The following is a 12,373-nucleotide window of genomic DNA, read 5'->3' as shown; positions in this document are numbered from 1 at the left end:
TTCTACTTCCACCTCTTATTAGCTAGGTGACTGTTGAAATCCTAACCCCCAACGTGATGGTAGGAAGTAGGGCTTTGAGTGGTAATTAGGTCAGGAAGAAGCAGCCCTGAATGAGATCAGTGCATTTATAAAAGTGATTCCAGAGAGCTCTCTTACCTTTTTTCTGCCATGTGAGGATACAAGGAGAAGTCAGTGCTCTGAAACCTGGAAGAGGGCCCTCACCAGAACTCAACCATGCTAGCACCCTGATTTTAGACTTCCAGCCCTAATACTGTAAGAAATTACTTTCTATTATTTATAAGCCACTCAATCTATAGTATTTGTTACATCAACCCAAACTGACCTTGTGCAAATTGCTCTACCTCTGTGTGTTCCAGTTTCTTCACCTTGAAAATATAGACACTAATTGTACCATTATTTTGATGATTAAATGAGATATGTATAAAGTATTTAGAAAATAGCCAAGTATACCGAAAGTATGTAGTAGTAGTAATTGTACGTAATATATAATAATGTTTAAAAACAAAGTTCACAGAAACTTGAATATGCCACTAAGACTAAAAATTCATTAGAAATACTCAAAAATAAAGTGAGAGACTTCAGAACACAGAAGAAAAGCTAAAGATGTAAAATAAAAGAGAATATAAGAAACAGAGGAATAATTGAGAATATTCAATATCTGACAAGCACAAGTTTCAGAAGGAAATAACAAGATTAAACTTAGGGATACAGCTATTAAGAAAATAATAGTAGAAATGGGCTGGGCACAGTGGCTCTCACCTGTAATCCCAGCACTTTGGGAGGCTGATGCAGGTGGATCACTTGAGGCCAGGAGATTGAGACCAGCCTAGCCAATGTAGTGAAACCCCAACTCTATTTTAAAAAAATCAAAAAAAAAAAATTAGCTGGATGTGGTGGTGTGTGCCTATTGTCCCAGCTACTCAGGAGGCTGAGTCAGGAAAATCGTTTGAACCCGGGAGGCAGAGGTTGCAGTGAGCCGAGATTGCAGATTGCCCCACTGCACTCCAGCCTAGGCAACAGAGCGAGATCTGTCTCAAAATAATAATAATAATAGAAATGAAGTAATCCCAGATATAAAAAGGTATAAATTGTTAGAATACATAACTACACTGAGTGTTCAAAGGAATGAAAAAATTATAATACTATTATGAAATTCAAGACATCTAAAAGGAAGAGAGAAAATTCTGAGGGAAGGAGACACAGAAGATTCCTTTCTCTACAGAAATATGGAGAGAGAGAAATGGGGGTATAAAAAATCAACAATCACACTGGCATAAAATTTTTTATCAAAAATTATGAATCAATAATCAATATATTAATGATTTTAAATTTCCAAGCAATAATTCTATATATGGCCAAATCATCAATTAAATATGAAGGAAAACTAAGTGCATTTTAGGCAGAGACACAGAAATTTGCTTTTTTGTGAACCCTCCTTTAGGAAGACATTTCACTATATATTGTAGCAAAGAGAGGGAATAAAAAGGGAGACAAGTGATCTGTTAAATAATGGACTCAACCAGGAGAGGTATGAAGACAAGATGACAGTTTTGTACAGACTTAGAGATCATTTAGTCCAGATGGAAGCAGAAAGCTAGAGGGCTTCAGGTTAGGAAATATGGTAAAGTGAATTATTGATTGAGATTTTGAAAATATGGTAAAGCCAACTAATGGAGTCTAAAATGATGAATCTATTTGGTCTTGATTTTAGGAACATACTGTTTTCAGTGGTACAGGAAGCACAACATTGGATCCAAAGAGCAGGAAAGATAGCCCCTATCACTAAAACATAAAGTGAGAGACATCAGGACATAGAAGAAAAGCTAAAAATGTAAAATAAAAGAATATAAGAAACAGAAAAATAACTAAGAATATTCAATTTTTTGTTTTTTTGTTTTTTTAAAAATTTTTATTAAGAATATTTAATAACAGACAAGCACAAATCTCAGATGGAAATAACAAGATTAAACTTAGGGATATACTATTAAGAAAATAATAGTAGAAATGAAGTAATCTCAGCTCTAAGATTACTTAGATCCATAAGTAATCCCAGACTACTTAGAGGCTTCAGTAAGTAATATGGCTCTGCAATGAACAATATTTTGAGAAGAGAATCAGCCCAACGACCTGGAACTGTTCTGACACTCACAGGTTGGCCATAATCTTCTCCTATGGAATGTGAACAATTTCATATAACACCAAGACCAGAAAATAACCTTATAACCCTGATGGAGCCAGACTTCATGCTTGAGGAGACAATGTCTAAAACAAAAAAGAAAAAGACAAGAGAGCTCTTTTTCCTTGCTAGTATGAGTGAATGCTGCTTATTTACCAAATACAGATTTAATTTCAGTGTTTTTCCCACTTCCTAAGTGAAATTCATTAAAATAATATAGAATTACCCAATTTTCTGAAAGCATCCAATCCAGAGCTAACCTGTACTTCTTGAACCTCTGTTAAAACCACCTAACAGAAGACCAAATCCTATAACTCCTCTGTAAGACTCTGTTACTAAAGTGACCCCTGTTTCCTATTGTGTGCAGTCTCCTTCATTGCAACAAGTCAATAAACCCAACTTTGTTCTGATATGGTGTGTTCTTGGTGATTTGGGACTCCAGGGCATTCATAATTTATATTGTCATTAAAAGTAAATTTTAAATATTATCTTCTAAAATATATCTATAGACAAGACAAGGAATTCTTAGCTATGGTTGTAAAAATGTAAAATGTAAAAGTAGAAGTTCAACTGAGAGAGGATGGAAAGTGTTAAGAGAGAAACAGATATAAAAGGAAAAATAAGAATGCTATTCTTTTCTTCATACAAAAATCTAATGAAACTGTTATTACTGGAACAATAAAGAAAGGTTTCAGTTTGACCAGAGAAGTACCCAAAAATAGTAATACAGCTACATCTGAAAAACAAAAGATTGAAGTTGTTTTAAGTGTGCTAGTTACTCAGCAATCACGATAGGAAATTAATCGTCTAAAGTTTGTGAAAGTTACTACATTAGTTTGCGAGGGCTGCTGTAACAAATACCACAGACTGGGTGGCTTAAACAACAGACATTTCTTTCCTCCCAGTTCTGGAATCTAGAAGTCCAAGATCAAAGTGTTGGCAGGGTTGGCTTCATTTGGAGGCCTCTCTCTTCAGCTTGCAGATGGCTATCTTATTCTAGTGTCTTCACATAATCATCCCTCTGTGTGTTCACATATCTGACATCTCTTTCTTTATGTTCTAATCTCGTCATCTTATAAGTACAGCAGTTATATTGGATTAAGGTCTGCCCTAATGACCCATTTTAATGTGATTACCTGTTTTTAAGAGCCTATCTTTAAACATAGTCACATTCTGAGGTAGTGGGAGTTAGGGTTTCAACATATGAAATTGAGGGGTATATGGGAAAACAGTTCAGCTCATAATGGTTACAAACATATTCCTTAGCGATAAGAAAGTAAATATAAGAAGAGCTTCAAAAAATGTATAAAGTGCTTGCCAATGGGATAAAATGAAAAACAGACAATACCAGTTTGTTGGCAGAAATGTGGAAAAATTTGTACATCTGGACACTGGGGATAGCAATGTAAATTAGTACAACCACTGGAAGACTATTGGGAAATGTCTGCTAAAAGTAAACATGTACTTACAAGATGGGCAACAATTCCACTCCTAGGCATATACCCAACAAAACTGCATATACAGGTTGCCAAAAGGCATGTTAAAAGAATGTTTATAGCAGTATAATTCGTAACAGCCAAACTTTGCCCCATCCCAAATACTGATCTAAAGGATAGATAATAAATTGTGGTATATTCATACAGTGGAATATTATACAGCAATGAGAATGAAAGGACTAAACTAAAAGCTGTTTTATGGATAAATTTCATAAACATAATGTTGAGTGAAAAAAGTCAGACACAAGCAATTCATACTCTATTACTCCGTTTATATAAATTCAGAAGAGGCGAAATTAAACTATGGTATTGGAAGTGAGCATATTTGCTATACTTGGGCTAGTAGTGATTGTAAGGAGTAATTTGTGTGGCACCTGGGGTGCCAGTGATGTTTCATTTTCTCTTCAAGCTGCTGGTACTAAATATGTTACTTTGTGAATATATATTGAGTTGAACATAAAGGATTTGTTCACTTTTCTTCACGTAAGTAATAATTCAATTAAACTGTTTTTTGAAAGTTTGCTAATAGGACTCAGGGCTGCAAAAAAGAGGAAATAGAGGATTGTTGCTTTTAACATATTTTTTCAAATATTTCATTTGTTAACATATGTATGTATTTGTTTTAAACAATTAAAATACGATGATGTGAAACATTTTTAATGTTTGCATTTTAGCATCAAATATATAATACTTAAGAGTGTGATGAAATAGAATGGGCAGAGTATATAGAAAATAAAATTAATATTTGATTTTATTACGGTGGTTTATCACAACAAATACCAACAAGAAGAGAAAAAAGTCTCAGGAAAATCAACAGCATGCACGGATTTGGAATGACCCTATGTAAATAAATGCAATGAAATTAAATTGAGTTTTCAACACTTGGACAGCATAAAGTTCAACAGACAAATCCATTAAAAAGGGAAATAAAAGCTAAATCTCAAGGTGAAATTTTTGTCCATGACACTCTCGAATTCTAGATCTGAAAAAGTTTGGGATAAATGGCAGAAAACAACGCGTCATAACGAGATCTCTAATTCAATCCCAAGCTATTCCGGAAGGCAGCAGTTTTCCCTATTTCTTCACCAGCGCCCTGGGGCAAAAGGTTAGGAATAATCGGCTTCAGGAACTTGAACTCGCCGGCCCCTGAGTCTCCGGTCAAACACACCTCGTACTGGTAGCTCTGGGACAGGGTCCCGGTGCCGCTCACGTCCACCAGATGCCCTGGAAAGGGGACCTCGGGCACCGAGCAGCGACCGACCGGGGCCGCCCTGCTCCTCCTGCACAGCCGCACCGCCACGAACAGGAGCACCGAAAAGAGGAAGAGCGAAGACACCGAGGCCAACGCCACCACCAGGTAGACGGTGAGCGAGTCGGCCTGGGCCTGGGCTGGGGCCGCCTCAGGGAGAGGCAGGTAGGGCTGGGAGAAGCCGTCCACCAGGAGCACGTGCAGCATGGCGGTGGCCGAGCGCGGAGGCTCGCCATTGTCCTTGACCAGCACCACCAGCCTGTGCTTGGCCGCATCGCGCTCGCTCAGCAGCCTGGCGGTGCGCACCTCGCCATTGTGCGCCCACACACTGAACAGCCCGGGCTCCGTGGCCTTGAGCAGCTGGTACGACAGCCAGGCGTTCTGGCCCGAGTCGCCGTCCACCGCCACCACCTTGGTCACCAGGTAGCCCGGCTCGGCCGCCCGGGGCACCAGCTCGGTGCAAGGCGCGGAGCCGTTCTGCAGCGGGTACAGCACGAAGGGCGAGTTGTCGTTGGCGTCCAGCACCAGCACGCGCACCAGCGCCTCGCTGCTCAGCGCCGGGGAGCCGCGGTCTGTGGCGCCCACGCGGAACTCGAACGCCTGCAGGGCCTCGTAGTCCAGCGACCTGAGGGCAAACAGGTGGCCGTTGTCTGCGTTGATGGAGACGAGGGAGGCGAGGGGCAGGTGCGGGTCCTGGGACGGCAGCAGCGAGTAGGTGACCTGGGCGTTGGTGCCTGAGTCTCTGTCTGTGGCGCTGACACTGCCGATGTGCAGGGCGGGGCTGTTGTTCTCGCGGACGAACAGAGTGTAGGAGGTTTGGGTGAAGGCAGGGGCGTTGTCATTGACGTCGGAGACCAGCACGGTTATGTTGTGCTCGGTTTTCAGCCTGGGTGTCCCCAAGTCGGTGACAGTGATGGTGATGTTGTACTCGGCTTGGCTCTCTCTGTCCAGTGTTCTCTGTGTCGCTAGGGCGTAAAAGTTTTTTAATGTGGGCTTCAAAAGAAAGGGGAGATCATTCTTGATGGAGCACATCATCCTACCGTTGTCCCCGGAGTCTGGATCAGAAACACTGAAAACAGCAACTACAGTTTCCGGGGCATTTTCTGGGGTAGGGCTGGAGAGCGTAGACATGGTGATTTCAGGGGCGTTGTCATTCACATCCACCACTTCTATAGCCACAGTGCATTTTCCTGAAAGGCCCCCACCATCTGTGGCTACAATTTCCACGTTATAATATGGAGTTGCCTCGAAATCCAATGCCCTTTTCAGGCGAATTTCTCCAGTTTTTTCGTCTATTACAAATGGTTGAGTAACTTCATCGCCTTGGAATAGAGCATAAGCTACACTCCCATACGCTCCTGCATCTAAATCTCGAGCGGAGACAACGACAACTAAGGAGTTAAGGGGGCTGTTCTCGGGCACCTGTACCTCATAGAGTGATTGTAAAAATTCAGGGGCGTTGTCATTATTATCCAAGACGACAATGCGAACTGTGGTGGTCCCGGACCTGGGCGGAGCCCCACCGTCCAGTGCAGTCAGTGTTAAGCTGAGCTCAGGCCGCTCCTCCCGGTCCAGCGCTTTGTCCAGCACCAGCTCTGGGTATTTTCTGCCATCTCCGCGATTATGCATAGCAACATGAAAGTGGGAATTTGGGCTGATTGTGTAGTTCTGAACAGTGTTGCTACCTATGTCAAAGTCCTGGGCTATTTTTAAAGGAAACACAGTCCCTGGCTGGGTGCTCTCTGGGATTTTTAGGAGCATTTCCCTCTCTGGGAACTCTGGGGAATGGTCATTTATATCTGTGAGCTGCAGATCAGTTTGAAAAAACTGCACTGGGTTTTCTAGTAAGAGCTGGAAATGCAATATACAGGGTTCTGTCGCCCCGCACATCACCTCCCGGTCTAGTTTTTCATATAGAAGCAAATTGCCGGTCTTTATGTCAAGCTGCAAGAGCTCTTTGTTTCCTTTGTAATGCATTCGCGCGCCCCGAGTGGCCAGTTCCCCCACCCCAAGACCCAGGTCTTTTGCCAGGTTGGCCACAGAATAGCCACTTTCTGTTTCTTCTGGTATGGAATACCTAACTGCCTCAGAGCCAGCCTCCCACAAAAGCAACAATATAGCAAGAAACATAACTTGCCTTTTCTGTGGCGTTTTTGCTAGCGCAGTCTCCATTGTTCAGACCTGGTCCAGAAGGCGCAGTTTCTTTAACTCCGTACACAATCCACCCAGATGATTTGCACAAATAACCGCGAATTCGATCTTTCTTGACTGATTTCCACAAGAACGAAGCCCACCCTGAAGATCTAGCCACTAGATCTTACCTAAAATGCGTCCTTCTTTTAGAGTTTGGATTCCCCAGCTTAATGGCGCCTGAGTTATCCGCAGAGCCCACTATCCACACTCTTAGCCTGCAGCGCCACCAGGCGTCCTAATTTACTATTGCATATAGTATTTGCCATTTCATCCTCTGTATCCTTACCCTTTTGTCACATAACCTCTCCCGATGGTATTTCCAGCTCTTAGTTACTGAAAGTTCTATATAAATGTTGTGGAGTTAATTTTCAGTGAGAAAATACTTTTGAGAAAAAAACTAAAATTATATATTAATCTCCATAAAAGTACCCTTGAGTACACAAATATACTTTATTTGGTGTTTCTTATTTGATTATATTAAATAAGTGATCAGGAATATCTGTAGAAATTTAAAGTTTAAGAAAAATTACTTTCACTTTGAAGTAAACACCAATAACACCCAGAAAATGGCACACATCATAGGTGTATAACTCAATGAATTTTTGCAAAGTGAACACACTCCTATAAGTAGAACCTAGATTAAAAATACTACCCAAACCCAAGTCCCCACCTGCTGTTGTCTGGTTACCACCCTCTCCCCAAAAGATAAGCACTGTCCTGACTTCTGTTGACATAGGTTTTTTTTTGCATTTTTTTTTGAACTTTATACAAATGGAGTTATAGATTGTTACTCTCATGTGTCTGGCTTCTTCTCCTCAATATTATGTTTGTCAAGTTGATCTGTGGCATCTTGTTCTTATTTGTTTTATTCTCATTGCTTTATATTATTCTGTTGTATGAATATGCTATGATTTATTTATTCATTCTCCAGTTGATGAACATTGTTTTCCAGGTTTAAGCTATTTTGGTTAGTACTGTTATAAACATCCTTGTACTAGTCTTTTGGTGACCACATATATGTGTTTATGTTGAATATATTCAAAGGAGTTGGATTGCTATGCATTAAGATGTGCACATATATTTTGCTTTAGCAGATAATGGGAAAGTTTTCTCAAGTAGTTGTACTAATACCAGCAAAGTATGAGAGTTCCAGTTGCTCCACATTCTTGTCAACATTTGATGCTATCTTTTCCATTTTAAACCACTCTGGTTAGTGTGTGGTGATATCATATTGTAATTTTAGTTAGCATTTTCCCTGGTGATTAAACAATTTGAGCACATTTTCATGTTTATCAGCCATTAGGATACAATCTTGTGAAGGGCTTATGCAAACCTTTTTACTTTTTGGGGGGGAGGCATTTGCCTGTTTGCTTATTGATCTGCAGAAGTTTCTCATATATTCTGGGTATAAGTCCTTTTTCAGATATATGTATTGCAAATATCTTTTCCCACTCTATGATTTTTATTTCAAGTCTATTATGTGTCTTTGATGAATAAAATTTCTTACCTTTAGTCAGATTTGTCAATAATTTTCATGTATGATTAGCATTTTTTTATGTTCTATTTAAATGTTCACATCTTCCAAGGTCATGAAAATATTCTTGTATGATGTATTTTGAAAGATTAATTATTCCACTTTTCATATTTAGAGCTATAATCAACCTGAAATTAACCTTTCAAGTGAATCAGTTTGGAGTCAGAAGTTTTAAAATATAAGTAGCCGAATGCTTTAAACCTTTGCACCATCTATTTAAAAGACAATTCATTTTCCATTGTTTTTGAAACGTCATCTTTGTTATAAATTAGGTAACCATAGCTCTGAAGATGTTTTATTCAATCTTGTTTATCCTACAATAACTCATTGTGTTAATTATTATAGCTTTATCATGAGTTTTGTTATCTGAGAAGTAAATTCTCCAGTTTTTTAAAAGTAGACTTTAACTTTTAGAATGGTTTTAGGTTCACAGCAAAAATGAGAGTAAAGTACAGAGATTTCATATATGCCCCTGTCCCCACACAAGCACAGCCTCACCCACTATCAACATCCTCCACCAGAGTGGTTCATTTGCTACAGCTGATGAATCTACATTGGCACGTCATTATAACCTGGAGTCCATAGTTTACATTAGGGCTCATTCTTGGTGCTGTATATTCTATGGCTTTGGACAAATTTAAAATTATATGTATTCACCTTTATAGTATCATACAAAGTACTTTCACTGCCCTAAAAATCCCCTGTGCTCCACTTATTTATACCTCCCTCCCTCCCCTAGAACCCAATGCAAATGGATTTTTTTACTGTCTCCACAGTTTTGCTTTTTCTAGAGCACCATGTAGTTGAAATCACACAGTATGTAGTCTTTTCAGATTGGCTTCTTTCACTTAGTAATATCCATTTAGATTTCCTCAATGTCTTTTCATGGGTTGTTAGCTCATCTCTTTTTGATGCTAAATAGTATTCTATGGGTTGAATGAACTGCAGTTTGTTTATCCATTCACCTACTAAACAACATCTTGGTTGCTTCCAAGTTTTGGCAATTATGAATGAAACTGCTATAAATGTCCCTGTGCAAGTTTTTGTGTGAACATAAATTTTCAACTCCTTTGGGTAAATACTAAGGAATATGAGTGCTGGATAACATGGTAAGAGTATATTTTGTTTTGTATCAAACTGCCAAACTGTCTTCCAAAGTGTCTGTACCATTTTGCATTTCCACCAGCAATGAATGAGAGCTCCTGTTGCTCTCATTACCAGCATTTGGCACTGTCAGTGTCCTGGAGTTTGGTCATTCTAATAGGTGTGTAGTCGTATTTCACTGTTATTTTAATTTGCATTTCCCTGTTAACATATGATATGGAGCATCTTTTCATATGTTTATTTGCCACCTGTATACCTTCTTTGGTGAGGTGTCTGTTAAGGTCTTTGGCTTATTTTTAAATTGGGTTCTTGTTGCTGAGTTTTAGTCGTTCTTTGTATATTTTGAATAACAGTCCTTTATCAGGCATGCCTTTTGCAAATATTTTCTCCTAGTTTATGTCTTGTCTTTTCATTCTCTTCATAGTGTCTTTTGCAGAGCAGAAAGTTTTAATTTTAATGAAGTCCAGCTTATTAACTCTTTATTCTGCGGATTGTGACTTTGGTGTGGTATCTCTAGTTTGGTTCCTTTTCATCAAGGTTCCTTTGGTTATTACTGTTTTTGTATTTTCAAATAAACTTAATGCTCGGCTCATTAATTTTCACAAAGAAAGCTGCTGAAATTTTGTTTAAGATTTTATTGAATCTATAGATTGACTAAGAGAGAACTGACATATTCCCAACACTGAGTTTTCCAATTAGTGAACATTGTATATTCCTGTAATTATTTAGATCTTCTTTAATTTTTCTCATGTTTTAGTTTTCAATGTAGAAGTCTTATACATATTCAACTAGATTTGTTTATAAATAGCTGCTATTTTTGAAATTATTATGCATAATGTTTAAATTTTTCACTTTTTTTGTTGCTATATAGAAATAGAACTCATGTTTGTATGTTGACCTTGTATACAGTGGCATCGTTAACTTCATTTATTAATTCCAGTAGCCTGTAGATTCTTCATGGCTTTCAAGGTATAAAAGCATGTCTACTTAAAAAGACATTTTTATTTCTTCCCTTCGCATCATGGTGCCTTTTATTCCTTCTTTGCTTTATTCCGCAGTTTAGGACCTGTGATAGAATACTAAATTGGAGAAGAAAAGACAGGTATCCTTATTTCATTCTTGATCTCCAGGGGAAAATTTTTGAAAATTTCTAGTTAATGATGTTTCCTGTAGGTTTTTAAAGTCACTCTGAAAGTTCCCTTTGATTTTAGTTTGCTAATAATTTTACCACTACTGTGTGTTGAATTTTATCACACGACTTTTTTCTGTATCCATTGAAATAATCATGTTTTGTTCTTTATCTTTTAATATGCTAAATTACAATGATCAATTTTCAAATATTAAACTGCCTCTATATTCCTAAAATAAACTCCATTTTCCAATTATTATTTCTCTTTTATAAATTTTAAAATTTTATTTGCTAATATTTTTTAAAATGAATTTTCCGTACATATTTATAAAAAAGAATGGTAATTTTCTTTTCTTATAATATCCTATTCAGGTTTGAATGTTATAACCTATTCAGATTTATGCTGGCACCCAAATGATTTGGAAAATGTTGTTTATTTTTCTACTCCCTGAAGGAGTTTGTACAAAGTAGTGATAATTTTGACATAAGTATTTGGGAGAATTCACTGCTGTGAATTAGAGTGGGAAGGTTTTTAATGAACAACTTTAATTAATATAATAGATATGACTAATCAGATCTTAATTTCGTCCTGTTTCAGTTTTGGAAAATTGTGTTTTTAAAGGATGGTTTCTGTTTTACATAAATTGTCAAGTTTATTGGCATAAAATTGTTCATAATATTTCCTTTTTATTTTTTAAATGTCTGTAGGTTGGTAGTTGTGTTTTTTTATCCTGATATTGGCAGTTGGTGTTTTCCCTCTTTTTTTCTTGATTAGTCTAAGAGTTTTAAATTTTAATCATTGTAGAAACCAACTTTTTGCTTCACTGATTTCCTCTGTTGTATATTTGTCATTTATTTTGTTTCTGCCTATGTGTGTGTGTATAAAATTGTCTTCCATCTTTATTTGCATTCGATTTGCTGTTCTTTTTCTAGCTTCTTGAGATGAAAGCTTAGATTATTGATTTTTAGCCTTTCTTTTCTAACATGTGCATTTAAGATTTTCGATTTCCCTCTAAGTACTGTTTTGATATGCCAGGTCTTAATTTTTCCCCGTTCAAAATATTTGGAAATTTCTGTTGTGATTTCTTTTTGACTCATGGATTATGCAATTTAATTTTAAAATATTTGGAGATTTCTTATTACATTTTTATTTCTGGCTTAATTCCACTGTGGTCAAAGAACATACTCTGAGTCGTTTCAACTTCCCCACCCCCCCCGCCCCCCACCCCGAGACGAAGTTTGCTCTGTCGCCCAGGCTGGAGTGCAGTGGCGCGATCTCAGCTCACTGAAACCGCCACCTCCCGGTTTCGAGCAATTTTCCTGCCTTAGCCTCCCGGGTAGCTGGGATTACAGGTGCCTGCCACCATACCCTGCTAATTTTTGTATTTTTAGTAGAGACGGGGTTTCACCATATTGGCCAGGCTGGTCTCGAACTCCTGACCTTGTGATCCGCCCGTCTCTGCCTCCTGAA

At 38.2% G+C, this 12,373-nt stretch overlaps 1 protein-coding gene across 1 annotated transcript; it reads right to left on the bottom strand.

Moving 5' to 3' along the window:
- Window positions 1-4,419: 4,419 nt before the first annotated feature.
- Window positions 4,420-12,112, bottom strand: PCDHB5 (protocadherin beta 5). Its single transcript, XM_054489295.2, has one exon. The coding sequence runs from the start codon at window positions 7,112-7,114 to the stop codon at window positions 4,727-4,729; it is 2,388 nt and encodes a 795-aa protein (XP_054345270.1). The 5' UTR covers window positions 7,115-12,112; the 3' UTR covers window positions 4,420-4,726.
- Between the last annotated feature and the right edge of the window lie 261 nt (window positions 12,113-12,373).

This window comes from Pongo pygmaeus, chromosome 4 (assembly GCF_028885625.2).
Source record: "Pongo pygmaeus isolate AG05252 chromosome 4, NHGRI_mPonPyg2-v2.0_pri, whole genome shotgun sequence".
NCBI lineage: Eukaryota > Metazoa > Chordata > Mammalia > Primates > Hominidae > Pongo > Pongo pygmaeus.
This window is presented reverse-complemented; position numbering and strand designations above follow the sequence as displayed.

Coding starts and splice junctions, on each gene's coding strand:
- PCDHB5 (XM_054489295.2), bottom strand. CDS start 7,114: ATGGAGACTGCGCTAGCAAAAACGCCACAGAAAAGGCAAGTTATGTTT.